General features: G+C 41.3%; 1 protein-coding gene and 1 long non-coding RNA gene across 3 annotated transcripts in view; one reads left to right on the top strand and one right to left on the bottom strand.

The window, feature by feature from the left end:
• The window catches only part of SPON1 (spondin 1), a 285,884-nt gene that overhangs the window by 238,551 nt on the left and 20,040 nt on the right, over positions 1 to 27,293 (bottom strand). The window contains exon 2 of the mRNA XM_077114063.1: positions 20,806 to 20,912. Coding sequence (XP_076970178.1) covers positions 20,806 to 20,912 — 107 coding nt within the window. The remainder of the gene's footprint in view (positions 1 to 20,805; positions 20,913 to 27,293) is intronic.
• LOC143644712 (uncharacterized) overlaps positions 5,215 to 27,293 on the top strand; it is a 36,872-nt gene continuing 14,793 nt past the window's right edge. Inside the window, exons 1-2 of one of the 2 annotated variants that reach the window (XR_013156828.1) lie at positions 5,215 to 5,300; positions 11,985 to 12,030. This is a non-coding gene — a long non-coding RNA (uncharacterized LOC143644712). Of the gene's footprint in view, positions 5,321 to 11,984; positions 12,031 to 27,293 lie in introns of both variants that reach the window. The other variant, XR_013156829.1, reaches the window with a different exon arrangement.

The raw sequence follows: 27,293 nt of genomic DNA, 5'->3' as shown, positions 1-27,293 counted from the left end.
ACCTGCCATGCCAGAGACCCAGGTTTGATTCCCCATGCCTGCCCATGCAAGGAAAAAAAATCACTTGGCATGTCTAGATATTTCAGAATTGTTTCCTACAATCTATCTTTCCTGAGAAATAAGTGGGCTGGGATGCACTTAAAATTTAATATGTTAAGCTAGATTTCCCTCAGTGGGGTTACACTGATTATTGAAGAAAAAGTATTCAATAGTAGCAATAAGATCTGAGTTAAATCCAAGTTTCTCAAACTGCATTCAAACTGCACATACCCCGAAAGATCCCACTCAATATTCATGTCATGCAGTGAATGGGATTTCTGCTGTAGGAGGCAAAAAATGTTCATTGAGTCTGATAATTTGGGGAAACAATTGTTACAAAGCCCTTTATTCCCCCCCCCCCTTTTTTTTTTTAACAAATCCAAATTTGATTAGTTTGCAGTCTTACTCAGAATGGCTCAAGGATCACTATCATTCCTTCATGTATATGAAGGAATTTTATATTCCAAACCCATTTTATATTCCAAAACCCAGCCAAATGGCATTAGAGTGGAGTGGGCTTAGTTTTGCCAGTCTTTGTATCCCTCACATTTGCCCTTCTGGAGCAGGTACTGATGAACAGACAAGGCTGAATATGGAGAGTTTAAAAGATGGATAATCAGCCAGGGAATTGGCAGAATTGTTAGACTTGAAGTTTCTGGGTCTGCCTGGGTCCGTGTTCCCAGCCTGCAACTTATTTTGAAAGAGAAACAAGAACCTAGGACCATGCTGGAGCAAACTGATTTAGCAATATGTGTGAATATGTGGAAGATAGAGCCGCTTTTAGAAGCAGATCTACAGGGAAAAGATGTAAGAAATATCAGAGTACTGTCATCTGGGACCATTTTGTGCAGGGACAAGTAGCACTCTTCAGTAAGGCAGGATTTCTAAATACACATATTTAATATTTGAAAACCAAGGAAAAGGGAATAAAATGTAGCCATCCTTTTGTTCAATAAGTATTTATTAATTAATTAGCAAGAAACAATTTTTATGCTGGGCCCTGGGGATGCCAAGATAATTTAAACACTGCTCTGCCCTCCAGGGGCTTGCGGTCTAGAATAAGGAGGCAAAGATGTGCAAATATCAGTGAAATTCACCCATATAAGGATAATTGGACTGGCTTCACAGAGAAGGTGACCTTGAACTGAGTCAATTAAAGAGGAGTCTGTGATTACCAGGCCAACAGGCAAACTCATAAAACACTGCTCCTAGAAGACTGCAAGATGCAATGATTCACTTATGGAGAAAAGCTCATTCCCTACCACACAGGATAAACGTGGCTTGCTTGTTGCCACAGTAACAAAACGCTTACCACAACTGAGTTGTTCTCTAAGGAAGCAGGTGTTTGTCTGGCTCCCAGACAGCTCTCACCAGGGTTAAAACCTGACTCCCCACTGTGGTCCCAAGAAGCACAGCTATGGCACAGCATCAGCTTCCTTATCACGGTCCTGTGACCCCCAGGTGAAAGGCCAAGGTGAGTTTTGGAATAGGAGGGCCGGGTCACCTTGGGACACAATTGCCATCAGTATGAGGAGGTTTTGCAGCAACAAATTACCAGGTGCAGGATTGGAAGGCCTGGGTGTCAGGCCTCTGGAAGGCTGATTGGTAAAGAAGGCCTTGGTGACCTGACCTTCAACTGCATCCCTACCATCATACATTCATCTCCAATTTTCTTGGTGCCTGATCCTATGCTAAACATATTCCATGCTTATGCCTGGCTGTCCTACTCCGATCCTTTGAAGATGGTATTATTATTGCCATTTTATACATGGAGAAAGAGGGTTTGGAAAATTGCCAGGGTCACTGGGCTAAAAAGAGGCAGCGCCAGATTCAAACCCTGGTACATCAGACTCCAAAGTGTATGCTCCTTCTTGGTTCTCCATGGGTCCCTCAAACCTCAGGGCTAGTAACTCTCTTCCTGCTTCATCTTCATTTACTGCCCTAACTCTTATTTGTCCATCAGGTCCTCATTTAGATATGTTCTCCAAGAAGCCTTCCCTCATAACCCCAGCCCCATGTGCCTACCACATCTTTAACCTGCGACATCATACTGCTGGGTTTTAACTGATAGCTTAATTTTCAGTCACCCCAGGAGACCATAAGCATCATGATGGGAGAGAACTCATTAGTCTTTGTCACTGTTTCATCCCCAGCACCCTGCTGCAGGTTGCACATAGAATCAGTGCTACGACCCTGTGGGATCTGACCTGAGAGAAGTGTCACAGCTCTAGGCTGGTGACCATCAGCCCTGAATCTATGAATTAAAAGGAAAAATGGACTTGGGCTTGATTCAGGACAAAGTAAGTATCCAGAAGGGAGCATGACACAGAAATATAGATCAGAGATGATAATCTGATTTCAAGCACAATGACCATTCCTAGTTCCAGGTATTGGGAGAAGGTCTCCAGCTGTGCACTGGGGAGGAGGGTGGGGTACTAAATTCATTCCCTAAGGGAGAAGCTGGAACAGCAGCAGGGCAGGGAGCGTAATCTCCCAGCTCTTCAGATACATGCTTATGTTATTTGTCTTCTAAGAGAGTGGTTCCTTTGGTCGCTAGGGAAACCAATTTTGGTTTCCAGGACCAGGGAGAGGGATGCTTAAAGCAGGTTTAATTCCACAGAGGCAGACTGGATCATAGTGACATGGGAGGATTTAGGATGGTCAAAGGGCTGGCCCTCTGCCCTGACATGTAAGGAGCCTTGGAAGAGCTAAGAAAAGGAGTCTGTGGGTCCTGTCTTTAGATGTCTAAAAGACATCTGTGGAAGATGGGCTACCTTTAGCCTGTGGAGTTCGTACCGAAGAGTGGAAGCTAAAAGGAAGGGAATAGTGAAATATTCTGAAAGCATATCTTTCTAATGTCATAGCTGCATAAAAGTGGAATGTTAGGCAGGTGGTGAAATCATGAAGGGCCTTGAAGCCACGTAAAAGAATTTGGACTTTCCTTGAGAACAATAGGAGTTGCTAATGGTTTTTAAGCTGGAGATGAAAGGCTGCTTTGTGAAAAATCCACCAGAGACCAAAGAGGGGGGACCAGTTAGGAGACCACGGCAGAAGTCCACGCGTGAGCTGAGGGTTCCCTAAACAGCCGTGGGCCGGCTTCAGGAAACCAGAGAACCCCCTGAAATTATAAGCAAACTTTCGTGTGTAAATGCATTTGTCTGGTGAGAGGGTACATGGCTTTCATTTGATTCTCAAAATACAAACCATAGTACCTTGCTCTATTCTTTTTTGAAAAGTTGTCCAGTGCCAGTGGTGGGCCATATGTAGAAGTCACAAAGACACAAATCTGAATCAAGAATGAAAAGTAGCGTCTAAGCCTCATTTTCAGTCACGTCTAATGCTCTTTCTTCTGAACTTCTTCAGCTAAATTCAAACTCACACAGACGAGCTGAGAGAGCTGAGCCTGCAGGTACTCCTCGCATTTAGCCACCCTGGACTGGAGTCACATTCTGTGCAAAACATTGGTCTGTCCTGATCACCTACAGTGACTAAGAGGATGTAACAGACTCCTGAAGGCTGCCCATTTTTTTCCTTAAAAAAATTAAGCAAAAATAAGAGAAAAAGTTTCCTCATAAAAAAAAAAAGAAAAAAGAAAGAGGTTTGTTACAAGGAACATCATGATGTGCTAAAGCTAAGGACCTGTTATATCACCAGTCACCAAAGGCATTTTTTCTGCCTAGCTGGGCATCAGTTTCATTTGCAGTTGAAGAGATTCCAAAAGATAACAGCAACACATCCTCGAGCCCCCAGGCAGGTAGAGCAGGAGGTGACAGAGGTTAGTGGAAAGAGCATAGGCATAGGATCTGAATCCAGTTTAATATCACATCTAGAAAAGAAAGTCATTTCGCATGCTTTACCCGCCTCAGAGAGTTTGTGTTGTTGGGAACAGGTGCCAGATATTCTACTGAGAATAGAGTCACATTGAGAACAGTGTGATGGCTTTCCCTTACACACACACAAGCACACACACTCACTCACACACTCATTTGTGTAGCTTACCTGCTTGACCTTGTCAGCAGGTGCTTTCCTTCTCTCAGAAAATCTAAATACTCGCCGTTTTCCCCAGCTCTCTATTCTACCCATAACTCCTCCTTCGCCCTCACCTGACCTTGCCTTTTGCTTCACATCCTTCTCACCCTTTCCCTCCCTTCCATCTCTGCACTTACCTCTGTCCATATCCATCTTTGACGTCTGTCCCAACTCCTTTTTAGAATGACTTCAATCTGCTCTTAATCCCACCATCCTCTCATCTCTATAAACTAACCCCTTTGATCTTTAATCCTTCTTGTCTGCCATGGTTTCAACAACCACCAAAGTCTAAGTAGCCAGCTTGAACTCTGTCTTGAGCTCCTAATCTAAATTTCCAACCAACAGTAAATCTCTTCACTAAAGTATCTGCTGAGCCCTAACTGTCTCCTCCTTCTGTATCTGATCCCAGCCCTGCCAGTGTTCCATCATCCACTCATTCATTTCTGCAGTGCTCTTTATTGAGCATCTATGTGTGTCAGAAAAACATACTAAGATCTAGGAATATAATCGCCCCTGTTCTCATGGAATATGCAATCTGGTGTGAAAGCTGGACATTATCTTGGTAGCAGTAAGTTAGAGAGTTCTGAGATGATCACCAAGTACAAGCATAATTATATCTGGGAGATTGTCTACTGAAGAAGGACATATGTGCTATGAGATCATATGATGGGGATGGGAAGTGCTAAGGAAAGTTTTTGTAAGACAACTTGCAATATGTAAGCTGAGAGCTGAAGGCTGAGTAGGCATTTACTAGAAAAAATAGAGCTAGGTTAAGAACAGAGAGAGTGTTCCAAGCAATGGGAACACATTAATTTATGAAGAGCATTCACAGAAGACCAGTGAGTCTGGAACCCAAGAAGCAAGAGGGAGTTGACATCACAAAAAGTGGAGAGAGAAATAGGGCCAAACCTTGCTGGACCTTATAGGTTAAGGAATTTTGTCTTCTTTTTGAAAATTGAAAGTATTGATTACCTTCAATAATCATTTATTGAGCACCTATTATGTGCCAGGCACTTTTCTAGATGATGTGGATACAAGGAATATAGCAGGGAATTGAAAAAAAGTCCCTGCCCTCGTACAGCTGACATATAGGTCATATGCATCACTGAAGGATGCTTAGCAGAACCATTGTGAGGTGACAAAAGTAGGTGCAGGGAAGTTACTGTGGTCTCCCAGGGATACCTGACAATAGATTGGACTAAGACTAGGCTGAGAAGGAAATAAGTTGATGGGTAAGAAAGATATTTAGAAGGTATGATTAATAAGACTGAGGGATGGATTGGCTGGGGAAGGAATTTTGTTTATTATAGGATTTTGTTATTGTTGTTTAAGAAGGGAGATTCATGAAGGAAGAGTCATAAGACTTGAGTTGAAGGGAAGGTTCTAATCAACAGGGAAACATTTACTCTATAAGAATCTAGGCTCCTGAGAAGGCCGGAGGGGGGTGGCATCCAGACTCCAAGTTGAAAATTTAGCCTTAGGGTGTATTTTGGTTTGCTAAAGCTGCTGATAGGCAATATACCAGAAATAGATTGGTTTTTACAAAGGGGATTTATTAAGTTACAAATTTACTTATTTATTTACTTATTTATTAAGTTACAAATTTTTAGTTATAAGACCATAAATATGCCTAAACTAAGGCATCCAGAGAAAGATAACTTGACTCTGAAGAAAGGCCTATGGTGTCCTAGGTTTCTCTGTCACATGACAGCATCTGTTGTCCTTCTCTCCCAGTTCAAATGACTCTCTTAGGTCTTCTGGGTCCTTCTGACATCCCCTGGGGTATATTCCTTCTGCATCTTCAAATGTCTGTATCTAGGTGTCCACTCTGTATTGGTTCTTTTAAAGATGCCAGTAAACTATTAAGACCCACCTTGAATGGACAGGGCAACATCCCCATGCAAATAATCTAATCAAGAGGTCCTACCCACAATAAGTCTACACCCACAAGAATGGATTAAAAGAGCAGGACCTTTGTGGGGACACATAACAGTTTTAAGTCAGCACAGGGAGAAAGAGGGAATACTCCATTTTTTTTTAATAGAGGGGAAGGCAAGGAAAGATGCTAGTGTGTTTATTAACTCGGTGACAGCAAGTTATAGAGTTCTAATCTAGTGCTTTTCTTTTTGGTTTGTGCCCCCATGGAGAAAGAGGTATGGTCATTTTTTAAGAGTGATGTTGAAAGGGTCGATGAGAAAGGGTCAAGAATTTGAGAAAATACTTATTCAGAGAAATAGGAGATATTTAGATTTAGAGTGCCAGGCAGGTTGAAGGTCTGTCTGATGGCAGTGATCCTAAATGAATGTAGGTCCACAATCTGCACTGAAATGTGACTTTCCCTGGGTACAGGGTACAGGTGCAAGTACAAAGAAAGAAAGGAGAAGTGTTTATTGTGGACTGGAGTTTTGCCAGGTGGGTGTGAAGACAAGGGACAAGGAAGTTTTGAGCTAAGGTGGGAGTGTTACTGAGACAATGAGCATAGATAACGAGGAAAGAGAAGAGATGTGGGTAGTTGGATGGTGTCATGGTTAGGTTCATGTGCCAACTTGGCCAAGTGGTGACACCTGTTTGTCTGGATGGGCAAGTGCTGGCTTATCTGTTGCAATGAGGACATTTCATAGAATTAAATCATGATTATGTCAGCTGCATCCACAGCTGATTACATTTGTAATTGTAATCAGCCAAAGGGGAGTGTCCTCTGCAATGAGTGATGCTTAATCTGATCACTGGAAGCATTTTAAGGAGGATTCAGAAGAAACAGGCTCTTCCTGTTTTGGCTGGTGAGCCTCTCCTGTGGAGTCGTCCAGACCCGCAATCGATCGGAATTGTCGGCTTCACAGCCTGCCCTGCGGATTTTGGACTCTGCGTTCCCGTCGTCACATGAGACTCTTTTATAAATTTTTTATTTGCGAATGTTTCCTGTTGATTCTGTTTCTCTAGAGAACCCTAACTAATACAGATGGGGATACAGACACAGACTCAATAGACTGGCTACCCACCATCGTGGCCCAAGCAAAAAGCCTTTGAGTCCTTCCTTTGCTCCCTTCATACAACTGACCAGGAACCCTGTTCATGCGAACTCTTTAATGTCTCTAGCATTCATCTCTTGATGAGCTTCCCTTGAATCTCTAACTGGTGCTCTGGCCACAAGCTCCTAGCCAGTCCTCCCACCTCTGGTCTTACAGTTCCCTATTCTCTTCTAGATTGGTAAGAGTACTTTCCTAAAATGCCAATCTAATCATCATGTTATTCCCTAGTAGGAATGGCTGAGTCTAACTTAGAGTGTAGAGAGAGAATGGAATGTAGGGCTGAGTTTGGGGCAGTGCAATGTTTGGAGCAAAGGTTTTCAACTGAGGGCATTTTTTTCTCCCCAGGGGACATTTGGTAACGTCTGGAAGCATTTTTGGCTGTCACAACTAGAGGGTGGGATGCTACTGGCATCTAGTGGGTAGAGGCAAGGGATGCTGCTAAAGATCCTACGATGCATGGAAATGACCCCCACAATAAAGAATTATCTGGCCCAAAACATAGATAGTGCTGAGATTGAGAAACCATGATTTAGAAGTCATGGTAGAGGGGAAGAGCACATGGAAGCACAGCCAGGGAGAAAAAGAAAATTCAGTAAAACCAGGAAGACAGAGAGGAGAGTGTTTTTGGAAGCAGGGAGTGGTAAGCCCTCTCTGTGATGCGGAGAAGATGGAGGAGATGTGTGGATTGACAACAGGGAGGCCACTGAAGAAAGGGGTAAGAACCATTTCTGGAGGAGTAAGGAAACTAAATCAAGGTAGGTGGGCATAAGACATGAATGGACAGCAAAGAAGGGGAAGAAATGTGTAGGCACAACTCATGAGATGCATGTCTCTGGAGGGAGGAAGAGGAATGAGGTAGTGGTTGGAGGGAATGGAGCCAGATAATCTTTTCTTTTTTTTATAATAGGAGATACTGGAGGCATGGCCTTTCTCTCCTTAGCCTGGAACTCAGGCTGACCCTTCTCAGCGGTGCTCTGGTCCCCAGCACCCTTGGCTGGATGTCCATGTCCTCCCTTCTTCCAAAATGTATCACTGGGTTTATCGGCCCTGGGAAAACCACACCACCTGTTCGATTAGCTCCTACAATCTCCAGTCTGAAGGTTCCCCTAGGAATGTGTGTTTTCTAAACTGGGTCTTTCTGTTGCCAGGCAGTTCTTCCATCCATTTCTCACAGATGCCCCACAGCATTCCTCCTACACTTGTTCCCAGCCTCTTTCCTGCTCCTCAGTCAGCCTTCAGCCCTGTCCTTTCCCCTCTGCAAATGAGCTTGGCTCAGCCTATTTGAAAATAGGCCGTTTTCAGCCTATTTGTTGAGCGTGTCTCAGGCCAGGCTCTAAGCAAAATGCTTATAAATTTCTTAAAAGATGGTCTGTGGACCATGTATATCAGATTCTTAGGAGGTACTTGTTAAAAATGCAAGGCCCTGGGGGTGCAAAGGTAGTTCAGTGGTAGAATTCTCACCTGCCCTGTGGGAGACACAGGTTCAATTCCTGGTGCATGCACTTCCCAAAAAACAAACAAAGAACAACCAAATGGTGCTGCAATAAAGGGATATTCACATGGAAAAATAATGAAATATGACCCTGCATACAGCATACAAAAGAATAAAAAAAGCACTGTCCTCACCCCCAACTTCTCTCTTCTATAGGACATAAAATCAGAGGCTCTGTGGAGGAGCCACAGAGCTGCATTATAAACAAGCATCCAGTCTGATATTCCCTACAATCTGGCAGCTATTTATTAAATGCCTGCTATACACCAGGCACTGTTAGAGGCATGGAAGATACAAAGCCAAACAAAGCAATGCCCCTTATCCTTGTGGAGTTCATATTCCAGTGAGTGGAATAGATAAGCAAGCATGTAACATGACAAGTAAGTCAAAAGAAGGACACTAAAGCAACACAAATGGGATTTAGAGGGATGGGGTATTGTTTCATAAAATATGGTCAGAAATATACTCTTTGATAAAACTGACATTTGAACAGAACCTGGAATAAGTGAGGGAGCAAGCCTTATGGATATCTGGGGAAAGAGCCTTTCAGGTAGAGGGAACAGCAAACAGTCCTTGACACATACATTAATGGCCTAGCTGAGGATCTGCAGACAATATAAATCTGTGAGGACAGTGACTATGCTGGATAAAAGATGCCAAATATAGAAGGATCTTGCAAGGCTAGAGAGTTGGTCTGTGTTGAATAATTAATTAAACAGGGAAAAACTAAAGCCTTGAACTTTATTCCAGACGGTAATTGCACAAAAACAGGATTTAAAAGACGCAGTTTAGTAGCCACACGGTAGATGGATGGGAAATTTCCCAGGATGGGAACTTTTTCCAGCCAACACCCTGGCCTCCCTGAGAACAAAGGACTAAGAGACATCAGGTATTACACAGAGGTCCAACTAGAAAGACAGTTTTATGTTCAAGGATGGAAACTGAGCAAAGTACCTTGGCAAAGGTTATATACTCTCTTTAAAAGTAAGCTGAGTCACACTTCTACTCAAATTCCTAACTTGATCAGGTATGATGGAAAGCAATATAATAGTACATGAACAGTTTCAATGCTTTGATGCAATAAGTTGGGACTCTATCCCATGGAAATGATCTAACATATAGAAACATAAAGTCCCTGAGGGCAAATATTTTTGTCTGTTTTGTTCACAACTTTATCCACGGAGCCTAGAACATGCCTGATACAGAGTAGGCTCAAAAAAATTTGTGCAATGAATTTAAAAAAGTAATGAAAAAAGATTTTAATAAAAATGTGCATTGCTAAATTATTTATAGTATTACAAAGTTTACCAAATGTCTTACAGTATTTTACAGTTTAAGTAAACTATGATCCATTCACTTTTTGGATTTAACTTTATTAGAAAAGGCAAACATAGTGGTTTAATTATTCATGAGACCAGAATTAAGACCTGCCCCATAAAGTAGTTAAATCTGGACTAGAGGCTCATCTGTCTCATGGTAAAGATGAAGAAATTGCAAAGCTACACAGTGACTTCTTGGCATTTTCAACTACTTAAAACATACATGATGAAAGGGTTTTTGGCAGTAAAAGTTATATATTATCTTCTGACAATCTCATAACATTTGAAAATGACTTCCAGACTTTTAGAAAACAGATGTTGAAACAATGCTACTTCCCATGTAAGAAAGCATAAGACCAATTAACAAGGGTATAGGATCAGAAATTCCAGCAGCAATCATCCCTCTATTTGGAAAGCATTTATCAACTGGCCAGTGTGCCAGGCCTTGGTGAGACTGTGGGAATATAGAGATGGCTGTGGCCCAAGCTGCTGCCTCTTTGTAGAGTCTAACAGGGGAAAGGGGATTTAACACACTAGGGCAACAGAGCATGTTAAGAACTTTCACAAAGGAATATGCCAAGTGTTTAAGAGTTGTGAAGTGGGGTGAAAGTAAGATATAGCTGTCAGGGTGATGGTCAATTTTATAAGTCAACTTAGCTAGAATATGTTGTCCAGTTATTTAGGCAAGCACTGGCCAGCTGTTATTGTGAGGATATTTTGTAGATAGGATCTGCATCTATAATCAATTGATGGCATCTACAATCAGCAAAGGAGATTGCCCTCAGCAATGTGGGTAATCTCATCCAACCAGCTGGAGGTCTTAAAAACCAGAACTAAAGAGTTCAGAGTTTAGAAAAAGAGTTTCTGCTTCAGTGTCAACACTGGTTCTTGCTGGTATTTCCAGCCACCAGCTTCTCTTTCAGAATTCAGACTAAGGACTTCAACATCAAAGTTTCCAGCCTTCAGCTTTCCCATTGGAGTTTAGACTTGCCAAACCCCATGGTTTTGTGAGACAGTTTGGTATAATAAATCTCTCCCTTGCCCTCTGTATCTATATAAAATTCTGTTTCACTGGAGAACCCTGACTAATATATCAGGAAATTCAAATGTGATGGCATTTGAAGGGCTGAGGCCTGGAGGATAAAGGATCTGTGAAATGGATAAACTTGGAGTGATGGTTGGAATGACAGAGCTGAGCATACCAGGCCCAGAAAGGACTTTATTGGGACCAATTTCTGTCCTTGTCTCTCCCATTGCCATTTACTGGCTTTGTACTCTTGGTCAAATTTCTTTTCTGCTCTAAGTTACCTAGTCTGTGAAAGGGGATAATAGTGCCTACCTCTTGGGGGTGGGTCTAACATTGATAGGAGATGAATAAATTTATTTATTTACATGACCAAATTTACTGAGCACTGACTCTGTGCCAGGCACTGAACTGGTTGATGGATGGGCTGTCATGAAAGAAGCAGCGTCCCTGCTGTCGTGGAACTTACAGCCTAAGGTTCAAATACGTCAACCTTAAAGTATATGAAGCCATGAGAATAGCACCACAAGGTGATAGTCATGGTTTCCTCTATCTGTTCATTCCCCTGGCATGGAGCCTTTGACCAAGGTATAACTTGAACTCCATTTTTGATGTGGAAGTAAATCATAAAGTCAGTAATTGATTCTAGCCAAGGACTTAGCACCCACATGGGACAGTTTTGTTGTTCTTTCCTGGGTATCATGTACCCTGTAATGTTTACAATTTTCATTTTACATTATAGTTTTCCCAATCATAATACAATGAAAACAGAAAGAATTAGGGACCCATCTCTCCCCTCAACTGGTAGAGTTGGACTGACTCTAGAGGAGGTCAGTTATACTTAGGGTGACATTCAACCCTGCTCCTTGGTGGTTCCTGACAGCCTGTGTCTACAGAGGATGGAATTTGTGATACATTGCACTCTGAGGACATGGAAAGGGCACCCTAAGGGCTAGCTCAGAAGTAAGAGATAGCGGTTGCGGGCCCATTATGGCTCAGCATTGTGTTGAGCATTTTACATATATTATTTTATCTTTTGATTGCTCGTTTAGGAATGCAGTTCCACAGAGGCACTTCCCATGGAGTGAGTTCTGGAAGGTAAGCAGACACAGCACGCCATTCACCCCCAGTTCATTCCTTCTGCCCCCACTTTTTTCCTCCCTCTCTTTCTCCATCCTCCCTCCCTTCCTTCCTTCCTTCTGAAAACTTTCATTTGATGGCTGTATGTACTTGTCAAAGAAGACACTGAAGCATTAAAATGGACCGAGTTTTAAAACAGAGTTGTGAGGAAAGATGAGAGTGGCATTCACCACACCCTTCCTCTTTACCCCTTGTCCAGCTCCAAACTCCAACCACCCAAGGAAGAAACTCAGAAGTTAGCTTCTCTATAAATGTCCTCTCTGTCTTCCCTAGTCAGCACTCTCTCCCCACCCCGTTTTCTTACTTGCACACATGCAGCAATTATAGCACCTAGCATGCATCAGTATTATATAACTTTTTCCTAAACAGATTTCTTTATGTCACACGTTGGAAATAATATTATTTCCCTATGGTAAACAGATGAAGTCACCCTAGTATCCGAAGAAATAAATATACAGGTTTGCCTATAACTTATTTGTGATCCAGCAGTGCTGTAGTAACATACTAGCTTGGGAAGCTCTGCTCAAGAGAGTGTCCTCCTAATTCCAGGGGCTAGATCTTACTTATTCATCTCCATATCCTCAGGGACTAGTTTGTTGCATTCATTAACACATTATGCAAATACTTATTGAATGTCCACTATGTGCCAGGCACAGCCATAGTTAGAAATACAGTAGCAAACAAAACACATGCGGTTCCTGCCTTCTGTTTGGTGGGGCACAGCAATATTAAACCAATAATCCTATGAACAAACACATAATTGTAAATTTAATAACCACTGTGAAGGAAAAATAGAGGGTGTGATGAATGATGAGTCGAAAAGAAACCTGTATATTTCACACTTTGATATTCGCTCACTAGAAAGGTCTACACTACAAGGAATGGAAGGGAATCATACTGTGGGCTCTCTCAGGATGGATTAAGAATCTCATAAGAAAATCTTAACTCCTGAATTCTGGACACCAGACTCCTATGATGCCTCCTAAAGCCTCATCATTTTTCTGTGGCCCCATCTCATCAATGACTCATTCTGAACATACTAATAGGTAAATAAAAGTCTTAGGAAACATTTTGGAAGATAGTAAATTTTTCTGTTCAAGAAGGTAACTTCGTGATAATTTTGTACAACACCAATATAAAATGAATGCAGGTAGACAGCTGAATTTATTGTGCAAGGTAAACTATTCTTTGTTTCCAGCAGTCTCTGTGAAGTCCATAAACATCAGGTAGATTACATCATATTGCATTTCCAACCAAATTTTTTTATAGTGGCTAAATAATAAAAATTCATTTAAACTTCAGTTGAAGGAGGTTTTAGGAATAAATATCAGCCTGAAGGAGTTGCTAGTTATAATTTACATCTCACAAATTCCTGCTGGACCAGTCCTTCCCCTTTTGCCCAGAGCATTTTGTAAGTATTCACTGAAGACTGTTTGGCCAGGTATGTGCATTATTTTATACTACCTGGTCCACCCCTGTGGTTACATCTCTTCCTGATGGGAAGTGAGCTGGGTCCCTCACCCACAGTGCCCGAGGTGGGTGTGGAGTAGGACCCATAGGTCATGAGGAGCAAAATCCCACTACTGAAGCTGACCTTGCTTTGTCTCTTCCGTTTGCAGTAAATGTTGTTCCATTCAGTGCCTGTGTAAGTCGTGTGTTTTCATGGTTACCCCAACACCAGCATGGACTCTTTGTCATCCTCCATGCAGTGAGACTCTTTCCTTACAGGTGGTAATAATTGTCTTGCCCCAGCGGTCTGTATGCCAACAAAGTACCCCATGGCATGGTGGAAGCACAAGGATTCATTCAGCTGTCCCGGGAGCACCAGCTCCCTGGGGGGTAATGGACTGGTTGAGGTGCTGGCCCCCCTCTAGCTGCATGAGCCCAAGTGAGATATAAGCATCTCCATGTAAACAACAACAAAATGCTATGCTGGCTGGGAACAGAGAGGCAGGAGGTGGATCCAAGGAAGAGGAAGGAAATTATAGCTTGGTTGCTGGCCACCTACACTCCCATGCCATCTGCTGACCCCCCACAGTATCTCAAGGATTTCAAGTGACTCTCAAGGGAAGTTTTGGGCCCCGCACAGGGATCTCCACCAAGTCAGGGCCATTTTTAGGTCCAAAGTTAGACTTATTTAGCACCTGAACTACCCTGGGCATTGCTTAGAATGAAACTGTTGAAGTGAGATCTTTTCCAGGGGTAATTGGGGTCTAGGCTGCAGTGATATTAACAGAAAGAGGTGATACAGGTGCCTTCTTCCAATGGCATGATGGTAGATATGTCCATGTGCGTATATGTTCCGTGGATAGCATTTCTTTTTAAGACCCACTTTCCATCCCTGAATACTGGCTTTGGAGGAACCCAATTCCTTCTCTTCACAGTTCCTCTCCTTGGTCCAATTGGGAACATACACCTGATTTGAAGACCTTATCTGTCACTGACCAGATGATTGATGTTTTCCAGCATCATATCTCTGAACAGCTTTCTCTGGGCTGTGTCCGGCAGGGACCACTCTTCCTGGGTGAAGTCTACAACTACATCTATCCAGTTCCCTAACTCCAGTGGTTGCGTTATCAATAACTCAGCTTACAACTGGCTTCCCCTGGGCTTTCATTCACAACCAGATAAGCACCATCTGTACCTGAGTCCGGAAAACTCAACCATAAAATGGTTGTATTTAATGTGCTTAGAGACTTATGTTTATTTAATCCTCAAAGTAACCCTACTGATTAAGGCTGATTTAACTCACACCAACCAAAAGTGCAAGGAAACTAAGACTTACCGACAATGCCTCCATCCCATTCCAGTGCTCAGAGCTTCTTTTCTCTTCTAGAACAAGTTCCATATTCATGGAGGACTCTTTATGTACAGTTGATAGTGTCATCAGTCCTTTAATTGTGGATGTGGTCTGAGATGTCCCAGAGCCATGTACGTCACCCCCGCCAACCACCATGGGTCCCACAAGGATGACGCTTCCATTCTCACTGTGGAGGTGGCACCAGATTCTGGAGCACTGACCCCTTGGGTACACTTTTTTTTACGTTTGCTTAATGCACTGCCATAAACTACAACCTGTCTTCATGCAGTTGTGCAACTGGTTATTTGGATCTAAGTAGGAAACTTGACGTGTTTCTCCATTGGATTTCATCTTAGATTTGGCCTCTCGATTTGACAGCCCAAAATCGTGTGATGTCCAGTTCTGATCTCAAATTTATGTTTCTCTTTGCATCCTTTATGTTATCAGTGGATATGGTTACCAAGATGGAATGCCCAGATTCAGGTTGTTAAAAGGAGTGTTGAGTGGATTTTTTTAATCACCTTGGCAATGCAAATCAAGAGCATAAAAATGTCCATGTACTTTGCATTTGTAATTGCACTTCTGGGAATCTAGCCTAGGGAAATATCACCAAATAAGGAAAAAAGTTTTTTGCGAGAAACTTTTTCCACTCCGTTATTTATGACAGTGAACGTCAGTTAACAACTTCTAATATATTATAAGGGCATGATTAAGCTTGGGTGATTGTGATGAGAGAAAGTTTTTCTATAAACTCAGAAAGAATTCCTGAGAACAGGCTCACAACAGCATTTTATTTTTAGAAAAGTATGTCAAAAACTTCTAGCTTCTGACATGGCTCAGTACCCATTAGATGTTAATAAATATTTGTGTTTATGATAAAGATAATGAAAAGAATTTTAAAACAGGTGATTGAGAATAGTGAAAGATTAATTATCAAAAGATACTTGTTTGCAGGGTATTGATAGGGAAGCTCCTCTGGCAAAAATCCCTTTAAAATGAGACTTTCTTCATTTGATTGGCAGACTATTGACAGACCTCCAAGAGAAGCCCATCAAAACCTCACAGGGAAAACACCCCTAAAGAGAGGGATGAAAAGATCAAAGGTGATGGTGGAGTTATACATAGAAGATAGGGTTTAACAAATGGATATGATTGCTAAATCATTAAAGTGATATCTCTTTTAGTCTCAAGTATTTTAGATCATCTAGAAGTAAAACCTAAGATTATGAAACTGTAACTCATGTCAAACTCTGAAATGTTCTACAACTAATTGTGGTGCTGTGCTTTGAAATTTATAGCTTTTTTGTATATATGTTATTTTTCACAAAAAAAAAAGAGAAAAAGTCGATTGTGGTGATAAAAAAAAATATTTAAGCCCTCTAGCCTCCTATATTCTGGAGCAGCTAGGAGGAAAAATCTGAGAGCATGGTATGGGAGCCCATGATCTGTCCTGTAACTATGTGTTGAAGAGTGCTTTGAAAATGATTGCTTTTTTGTTTCTTTGCTTTGTATATATGTTATACCAGACAACAAAAAGAGTTAAAAAAAAATTTCATCAGTAGGTATTTGTGTGCCAACTATGTGCCGACACGAGTCTAGGTGTAGGGGATAGAGAAGCAAACCAGGTAGGTAAAAATCCTTGCCTCATGGAGTTTTTCTCCGTTTCTATTCTATTATGACCAATATCACCCAAGGGGTTGGCTTAAATGACTGATGTTCATTAGCTCACTGTTTCAGAGGCTAGAAATCAAGGCATGTCAAGGCAGTGCTTCCTCCTGGAGTCTGCAACATTCTGGTCCCTGCTCGCTGCAATCCTGGGGCTCCTTGGTTTACATCTCTGCCTCCCATCACACGGCCATCTCTCTTTCTCCTTGTGTCTGCTTTCCTGGTTTCCAGTGACTCGCAGCTTCTTCCTGTGTAGCCTTCTCCAACTTCTGACTTCCAGGTTCTTCTCTTTATATGGCCTCCAGTGATGTGAATTAAGACCCACCCTGATTCCACTGGCTACACCTTAATTAAAAATAACGTCCTCAAAAGGTCCTATTTGCAAATGCATTCATACCCACAGGAATGAGGATTAAGGTTAAGCGTGTCTGTCATTGGGGTACATAATTCAACCTACCACAGTGTTTATAGTCTAGTGGAAGGAGGAAATGATACACAAATCAACAAGTAAAATATATAGCATGTCAGACGGCAGAAGTGCCATGAAAACAAATTAAGTAGCAGGGAGAGATGGGGAGTCCAGCAAGAGGTGGAAGCGGGGATTAATTTTAAATGGGGTGAATAGGGCAGGCCTCCCTGGGAAAGAGAGTTCTGAGCAGAGACCTGAAGGGGGCCCAAGAATGAGCTGGACAATTGGCCGGGCCAAGAGCATTCCAGGGAGCAGTAAGTTTTCAAAATGCAATTTTAGAGGACTGGTGGGTTACTTTTGTGCGGGCAGTCCAGCCCCTGAGTTCCTTGCCACTTTCGATTAACCACGAGTACCCCCACTTAGCTTGTCAAAGAGAGGATCCTGTGTCTCTCCTCTCAGACAAATACCCTAGTGTGTGTCTGAGCTGCCAGGCTGGCGCCTGCTGCTGGCACCCAAGGAAACAGACCCCATCCCCTTCTCCCCAGGCTGTCTGCTGGGAGCGGGGAGCGGCAAGAACCGTAACCCTTCCTCACTGAGTCCAAAGGGGTGGGTAGGCGGCATTAAAGTTTGTTTTTGTTGTACTTGTGCCTGGCGAGTCTGTGTACTCTGTGTAAAAGCTCACCTACTTAGAAGGAAAATAACCCGTTCCTAGAGTCCCTGTTGAAACTAGATTGTAATCTTTAAAGAGTATTAGAATCTTTTTTGTTGTTGTGGAGCCCACAAAGGTGTCATATTTAAGGTGAGGGTGTTAAATAAGTATACTAAATATTTGTTAATCATTGTGTATATTTAAAAAAAATACAGTGGCATTTGTAACTTCTTGTTGTCTGCTCACATTCTAACTGATGGACTTGACCTACTACACCTGTCGGCAGCAGAGGTCATTCAAGACACGATAGCAAAGAGGACACTAAGCCCCATGAGGGTACGACTATGTTTTTCTCGTCACTGTATCCCCAGTGCCTGGCACATCACAGAGCTCAGTAGATATGGGTGAATAAATGAAGGGCTCCAAAGATGATGGCTTTGGTAGAGAAAAAAAAGACTTCTCTGTTAGACAGAGAGGAGAAAGCATAGTTAGGACTCACATCACTTGGGAACAGGTGAGGTAAGATACAGGTATGGGCTATGATGCCTTACCCCTCTAATCTCTGAGATGGTGGGATCCCAAGTGAAGTGTATATTTGAACAGCACAAGGGCATGGAAGGGGTGGAGAGAAGGATTGTGAGATTCTTCTTCATTGGCAGTGTTTGGCCCCATAGATATTGAATTGCTTCGGTCAATTGACTTAAGCCCTTGGAGATTCAGTTTCATCATCTGAAAAGTAGGGATAACAATACTGACCTCACCAGATTGTTACAAGAATTAAGTCAGATAATGCAGATAAAGCACCCGGCACAAAGACTGCTGCCATGAAAAGTCACAGCAGGCCCTCATTTGTCACTTAATATGTACACATTGAGAGGTAGTGTGTGTGGCGTTTATAAGCAGGGAAGCTGGAGCCAGACGGCCAGAGTTTGAATCCCAGCTTTATCACTCAGAGCTGTGGTCTGAGGAAAATTAATCAATTGCTCTGAACCACAGTTTCCTTATTTGTTCAAAATGGGAAAATAATGCATACTTCACATATTGCTCTAAGGATTAAATGAATTAATAAATATAAATCACTTAGAACAGATTCTGGCACACCAGCACTAGGTAAGCATCAGCTGTCGTTATTATTGTATGCTAGACATTTTCACATTTTTATCCCACTTTGATCTCTCTGTGGCTGGTGAGAGTAGTGACAGGATAGATAGGAACAGACAAACATGATGACAGAGGACTTGACGTTGGACGGGATGGATCTGGGTTTCATTTCAACAATGGTTCTCAAATGAGTGGATATCAGAATCACACAGAGGGCTCCTTAAAACACACTGTGGGGGCCCCAGTCTTAGAGTTTCTGATTCAGTAGATCTGGGTGGGGCATGAGATATTGCATTTCTAACAAGTTCCCAGGTGGTGCCGATGCTGCTAGAACTACTGCGGTTGTAATAAGAAAAGATGTCAGGAGGGAAGAGAGAAGGATGGATGGATAGAGACAAGAGTTCTGAAATAGCCCCAAGCAGTACTGAGTTATGGATACTGTAGAAAGAGCTACTCATTCATTCATTCATTCAACAACTATTTACTCATTGCCCGACGCAAGAAGTACCAGTATTCACCAATCAGTTGCAAGAACCAGGCTTAAGATGAGCAAAAACAATAGTGAGGCAGAGAGGATTGTCAACTTGGACTGAATTAGAACAGAAGGAGCCATGTCCTCAAAAGGCCTGACTCTAAGCATTATTTTAAAGCAGATAAATGTTGTCTTTGTTGAAAATTAAGAAGATTGCTCTTCTTTCTTCCCCTGGCCTTACTCTATTTCGGCTAGTGATTTGATCTCTTTAGTTTCAATTTCCTGATCTGTAAAATGGGGATAATCGTTCTTATCTACTTGGGTGGTTTTGAGTAATAAACTAAGGTAAATTAATTATACTAAAACAAGATAAACTAGGGTAAGTGAAAACACTCAGTTCAGCATTGTACCTGGCATATGGTATGCATCCAACAAATATTGGCCATCATTAGTATTATTACTGATTTCTCCTTCAGATACTTGCCAAGAAGTCTTTGCTATCTACGTACATATAAGGACACAAAGCATGGAATTAACAGTCCCACTTGGCCACAAACCCAGAATCCCAAGCAATGGGGATTATTTCCCCTAGGGATTAAAAAATCCAATTTAGTCACAAAGGCTTAAAAGTTACCTTAGGATGGAGAAAACAATTTGGGGCAGGGTCCTTTGCTAAACCCTCAAATTATACCAGAATCCCCAACAGTCAGCTACAAGTATAAGTATTGTTCTTCCCGAATTTTTCTTCCCTTCTTCTCAGTTTGAAAATGCCAGGCAGAAATGAATTCCAGAGCAATGGAAATTCTAGATGAGAAATGATTACTGCAAATTTGGCCCGGCCTCCTCCTAGGATTGCCCCAGTGCTTCTGGAATCTGTTCTGACAACTTGCCGGCCTCTTTCTAAACCTCTGAAAATGGATGATGTTCCTGCCACTTCCCTTGGAAGAATATTCCATGCTGAAATATGGCTCACTGTCAGGGCCCTTGCCTTTGAGATTCCCTTTCTTCTCTTGACCCACTTTTGTCTTGCTGTGCCCTTTTGTACAAAGTCAAATGAAGCCTCCCGCTGAAGAGGGAGTTTTATGCAGATTGACATTTAAAGACCATTTCCACCTCTTAAACACTGCCCTGTTCATTTAGTCAAGCAAAGCACATTTAATTCTTTTAATCTCCCCTCATAAATCAATCTCTTCATTCCCTTCATAGTCCTTCTCCTGTGCTTTGACCTCCCTCCAGTCTGACCATCCCAAGTTCTTGTTCTGTCCATACCAGTCAATCATGAAATTACTGCATAGGAAAAACAGCCAGGCCTAGCCAGGGTTCTGAGTGCTCTCACCATGCCAGATGGTGTGCTGCCAAAGACTATGAATGCTGAGAAGAGAACCATCAGGAAACCTTGCCTCTGGCTAACACTAAAGGCAGCTAAGGTAGACCTGAGGCATTTACTGCCTACTACATTATGGGTCTTTTAAACGGACCAGGCACACCTGGGCAGTGGTTAAGACAATTGCATGAGATGCCATCTCAGATGTCTGCACCTCTCCTTGGACCCAGGTTCCTCAATATGTTCCCTTCTTAATTGGCTTCTACCTACCAGAGCTAGGCGGGCCATTGGATAAATCCAGGAGGGGTCCTACCTGGAAGGTCCCGGCATGGTCTTCTTCTTTATCACCCAGTCTGTTCTCTCTGAGGGCAATCAACGTGAATCCTCTGAAGTAGGAGGGAGGAGCAGCTGAGAGCGTCACTGTGGAGAGAGAAGGAAGCAGGTTATAAGCATAGAAATCAACTGTCTTCCATTTGTCAAATGGGATGGACATGAGTTCCCCATCAATATCCCCAGGTCATAGGGGCAGTGGACAATGGGAGAGACTTGTCTCAATGATTAGAGGACTTTCACACTCTCTCTCCAGCTCCCTCTTATATTTCAGAACCTGCTAAATGCCTGAATTTCTAGCTCACTTGGAAATTCTTGAGCCAATCAAGGCTATGCTGTGCCCTCTCCCAGTAATTACAATTTGATGAAGATTGTCCCTGGTCAGATACTTCAATCTTGATAGTTTGCTAATGTTATCTTCCATTAGACTGGCCCAAGGGGAAATTTAGTTGCTCACAGCACCACCTCCTGTAAGATTCCCTTTGTGGCCATGTATTCTCCAAGATACATTTCCTTTTTCTCATGGGTACCCAGCAAGACCATATTTCCCAGCCTCCCTTGCATCAGGTCTGCTTGTGTGTTCATTCTACCAGCGGAAAGCATGGACAGACTTAAAAGTCTTCAAGCCCAGCTCTTGGAGACTTTTCACATGATCTTCTACTCTCACTCTTCAGCCCTGCCTGTGGAATATCTAGCAGGAGAAGGATGATGAATCCTCAAGATAAAAGGAACCTGAGCTTCTAAATAATCTCGCAGAGTATCACCCACTGACCAGAAGCATTCATACTGCACATTGCATGAACTGTTAAATCATTTATGTGGAGAGGCTTTGTTACAGCAGATAGAGTTATGCCTCTACATTCTTCCTTCCCACATGTACCCAGAGAACTATTTTTCCACTGAAATCTAGCTCAAGAGACTTCTCAGTTTGGCAATGATAGTCAACCCTTCCTTTATATTCTCACTTTCTATAATGTATATCCTTTATTGCAATTCTCACAATGAATTACAATTCTCTTTCTACCTTCTTCACTTGGACTGTGAATTAATGCAGGAGAGGGGCTGGGTTTTAATTCCCTTGGTATCCCTAGAACTAGCACAGAGCACAGCATCTAAGAGATGCTTAAATTAAGTTTCTTGAAATTGATATAAATTGACATTTAAATTACCTTATTACTTGCATTAAATTAAGATTCTAACCTTTAGACATGGAATTATAGACCATTAGAACTTCAAGAGATCCAAAGGATCCTCCAATTCAGCCTTCCAATTCCACAGCAGGGAAACAAGGACACATATCCAAGGTCATAAAACCATCCAGAGGCAGATTTAAGGCCAGAACCAAAGTATAGCTCCCCATATACCCCGACCCTAGTTTAACTTTACATACTGAATAAACACATCATAGTATGAATATTCCACAATTATTCATTAGCTATTATTTTTAAAAAACTAAGAACTAATTGATTTAACATATAATATGTATGTGTTTACGATACTCTCCTACAGGGGGTGACAGGGATTCAGTCTTCCAAATTCCTTGAAAGGAATCACCCTAAATTTCCCCAAAATAAAACCACTATCTTGGATAACATAGACATGGTCCATGAGCCCCAACATGACAAGATCTCAGAGAACTTTAAAACAAAAAGATGGCAAATATGAATATCATGCTGCAATTGCTCTCTGTTTGTCCCCTAAAAGCAAAGGCGCGTTTTGACTGGGTAATGATGTCTCTAAAAGATCAGATAAAAAGTAAGAGAGAAAGGTTGGGGGAAAAGTATGGTAAAGTGAAGAAGAATTCAAAAAGTGTTGTCTTCAGCAGTGTCAAGCAGAAAACTGTGATAATGATAACAGGAGACAGAACAGCCAGCCAGTCCCAAAGCAGTCTAGGGATGTCTAGAGTGGGTAGACCTTGAACGCTATTAATACACAATTCTAGAGAAAGGGGAGCAGAAGACACAGTAGGGGACAGTGCTTCATTCAGATCTCAAATTCCTTTTTACCATTTTTACATTGACCTTGGCACTGATGTGTTTTGCTTTCAGTGTCCAGCACCTGTGGCTCTTTACTGGCGCCTGCTTTGCCTAATCTGAAAGGCTCAGCAACCTTGAATCAGGCGAAAACTCTGAGGGGTCACTTACATTCCAAAATGCCCCTGCAGGATCAGTCTGAACCTACACTGAAGGACCTTGCCTGGGATCACAGACCAGCTGGGCTTCCTTTGCCTTTTCTGCCTTGCTTCCCCACCTCTTGATTTTCCCTGGGAGCTCTACCTTAAATCACTTACACTCAAATCCTCACCTCAGGGTCTGCTTCTGGGGAACTGGCCCTATGACAGATCATCAATCCCTGCTCCACAGTTAGGAGTGTGCTTCAGGAGACAGCTCAAACTCCATCAACTGAAAAGCCCTCAGACTTGGCCTCTCCAGCCTTGTCGCCCATATTCTCATTCCCCACCACCCTACAATTTAGCCTTGGACTCACTGGCAGTTGCCTGAAAAGCCATATCATTTGACCCTGCAGTATTTTTCATATGCTATTAATATGCCTGGAATGTTTCACTTCCCCACTTCTAGCAAACTAGCTTAATTGGCACCATTTGTAAGATATTTCTTCTAACTACTCCATGAAGACCTGGGTGCTTTCTTCTTTGACCCTACTGATATTAAAAACAGCTATAAAATGGCATAATAAAAGCAATCATCTTAAAGCTTCAGTTTAGCGTGCAAGATTAACAAACACATGTAAAGCCCTTAAAAGCACGCTTGGGATATAATGGGCACTTGATAATGTTAACTGTTATTATAATCAGTAATCAAATTATCCCTGTATATTGTATTTTGTGTTTAAATGTGTGTTTACCCACTTGTAAGTCATGTAAGGGCAAAGACCACATCTGAACTCAGCACAGTGATTAGTACAGAGTTAATGCATAATTAAATTTACCAAATGGTGTTCATGGTATGGTAGACTCAATATCGTAAAATATCGTTTCTCCTCAGATTTGTCTATTGACTTGGTGCAGTCTGAGTTAAAATGAGGGCATGGTTTTTGGTGATACTGTTTCTAAAATTTATATGGAAATATAAAGGGCCAAGAATATCCAAAGCAACGTTGAGAAAGTGCATCACTGGAGGACTTAGACTACCAGATGCCAAGACTTTTTGAAGCTACAGAAATTAAGTCAGTGTACTAATAGTAAAGAAAGAAAAATAGGGTGGTCGAACAGGTTGGAACCCAGAAAAATTTCCACAGATATTTGAAAACTTGATATGTGATAAAGGAGAAACTGCAGACCAGTGGGGAAAAGATGATCTTTTCAATAAATGGTGCCAGGACAAATGGAAAACCAAATAGAAAATGGCGAATCTTGGCCCTTAATTTGTATCATACAGAAAATAAAATCTATGTAGATTGAAAAGTAAAACAATAAAGTTTTTTAAAAGATAACATAAGATAATATATTAATGACCTTGGGGTAGAAAAGATTTGCTAAATAGGACATTAAAAAACACTGACTAAAAAAAATGCATCACAATTAACAATGAATGAGGATGGAGAGCTTGTAAGGCTAAAGCATTTGTAGAATTATATTTCAGAATTATACAATTTCAGACCTTTGGAATATTTGATAATTATTTGAAAAGGAAATGATTCCCATCAAGACAAAGGTTTGTATAGTGGTTGAATACATTAGGGATATGCTCCATTTACCTAAGAACAGGATGGACCACATATTTTTAGGGACCATGGACCCTGAGTTGACCCTTGAACAAGTAGCCTCTTATAAATCTCACTTATTCCTGTGTAAGAAATTTCTCTATTATCTGGAGGAAAACTGGCATACTACAGGGAATTAGGAAATATGTGTGATTAGAGAAAAATATCTAGATTGAAAAAAATGCATATTTAAATTCAAAAAGGTTGTGGAATGAGAGCATTTTTCATGATCATATTCCCTTTTCAAAGCATAAATTCCTTTCCCCAAAATGAAAATAAATCTTAGAAATACTTAAATACTTTATACATGGTATAAATTTACTTTCCTGAAGGTAACATGGACATGATTAGATTGTTTTATATAAAATTCTTTTGGGTAGAATGGGCAATTATTAAAAGTTTTAAGACCCTTCAAATAAAAAGGACTGACTAAAAGAGAATATAGATAAATGGGATGATAACTGTTACTCATCAAAAGACATCATTAAGAGTGAAACACCAAGCCACAGATTGGAAGAAGATATTGGCAATCCATAAAACCAACAATTGACTTTCAGCCAGGATACATAAAGAACTCTTTCACATCAATAAGAACAAGACAGACAACCCAATAGGAAAGAAAAATAGGCAAAAGCAATTAACCAAATCTTCACAGAAGTTATCCAAATGGCCAATAAACATTTGAAAAGATACCCAACTTTATTAGTCTAAAGGGAAATAAAAATTAAAACCACAATAAAATGCTACTATAAACCAACCAGGATGACTAAAATTAAAAGAATTAATAATATCAGATGTTGACACGGTAATAGAACAACTGGAAGTCTCACACACTGCTGATGGAAGTCAAAATTAGCAGATTTCATTGGAACACCCTCTGGCAGTATTTGCTGAAGCTGAACATACACATACCTGATGATTCATCAATGCCACTGCTATATCAACAGAAGTGCATACATAAGAACACCAAAGGACATCTGTAAGAATGTTCATAGTAGCATTATTTGTAACAACACAAACTGGCAACATTAAATGTCCATCAGCAGTAGAATGCAAATATAAATTGTGGCATTTTCATAAAAGGGAATACTTAATAGCAATGAAAATGAACAAATTACTGCTTCACATATCATGGATAAATCTCACAAGCATAATCTCCAGTGAAAGAAGACAGAGACAAAAGAATACAAATTCCATTTATAAATATATTTATGTAATATTCAGAAGCAGGCAGAGTACTCTATGGTACTAGAGTTAGGATAGTGGTTACACTTGGGGGAGAAGGGAGGGAATGCTGATTTGGAGGGGACCTAGGGGATGCTTCTCAGATGCTGGTCACGGTCTAGTTGTTGATCTGGGTGCTTGTGTGTGTTCATTGTGACAAGTCACTAAGTGGTCTGATTTGTGAAATTTTCTATCCGTAAGTTACATTTTGATAAAAATTTTTTAAATGTTTCTGAAGGAAAAAAAAATATCCTTTTACATCTGTGAAGTGCACTTAAAAGGATAAAAAGCTCAACCTCTCCAAATACTGCAATCCTGCAGGTTTTAGAAAGCTAAAATTTTACTCTACTTTATTGAATACAACACCCAAGATGGAGGTTCTGAAGGCTGAACTCAGAGTAGGATTTCAGTCTGTAATTATCACTGGTGGTGGTGGTGCTACACAGTATAATTTTAAAGAAGAGAGGAGGACCTTAGTCTTCCAGAGAGGCCCTATATATCGCTTCCTTCTGAAAGAAACAAATTTGCAGCATGTTTTGAGTCCCAGTAAGGACTGAAGATGACTGCTTGGCCATAAATAATAGACTCTTCTCTCTATTGACTCCTCCCAAGTGTCTCCCAAGAGAGGACATTAAGAGAACTCAAGAAATACAAGAAAAAATGCTTACATAGGATTAAAAAAGTAAAAAGGCCATTCAGAGCCATTCTGTGAGTACATACAAGGAACTGGTTGAGAACAAAGATTTAGGATTAGAATTCTAGAGCTATCACCTATTAATTGTGTGACCTCTGGCAAGTTACTTATCCTCACTGTTTCCTCATTTATAAAAAGAAGGTAATGTTATTTCCTTTCTCATAGGAATGTAGAGAAGATTAAGTAAATATTTAGCACAGTGCCTGGAACATCTAAAAGGTTCAATAATTGTAAAGGATGATGATGTGGTTGATGATGGCAGTGGTGGTGGTGGTGATGAGGTAGTGGTAATGGCAGTGACGAAGAAGATAATGATGATTATGATGAGGAAGATGATGATAAGCTTCACAGGTTGATTAACCAGTAGTGAGTTTCATTGCCTCCTCAGGAGCAATGACTGAACCTCCAAAGAAATCTCTAGTAGCACCAGTGAAGACCACTAGAGGATTTCAGTGGAGATGATTGGCTTTGATGATGATCCTTACAGGGACAGATTATGGAGGAATTTGAGTTAGTCCTTATAATAAACGTCTCATCATACTCAAGATAGAGTATCCCCGTGAGGACCTCCCAACCCATACACCTCCACACAATATGACACTCCTTTGCTTTTCCAGAATACTGCTCATTCAAGCTCCATCATAGCACAGCCCATGTCTGTCTTGAAACTCACCATATCCTTAGCATTTTTAGCATGACTTTTAACACATAGCAGATGTTCAACAAATACTGTTAGATGAAGGAGTTCATTTGTCTTCAAACAGTTTATTCATCCCTGTTCTGGTCCCTTCTCTAGTTCCCATGCATTACCATGCATAATATGCCAGTCT

The sequence above is a fragment of the Tamandua tetradactyla genome, chromosome 8 (assembly GCF_023851605.1).
Source record: "Tamandua tetradactyla isolate mTamTet1 chromosome 8, mTamTet1.pri, whole genome shotgun sequence".
NCBI lineage: Eukaryota > Metazoa > Chordata > Mammalia > Pilosa > Myrmecophagidae > Tamandua > Tamandua tetradactyla.
Note: the sequence above shows the minus strand (reverse complement) of the source record. Positions and strands in the feature narration are given on the sequence as shown.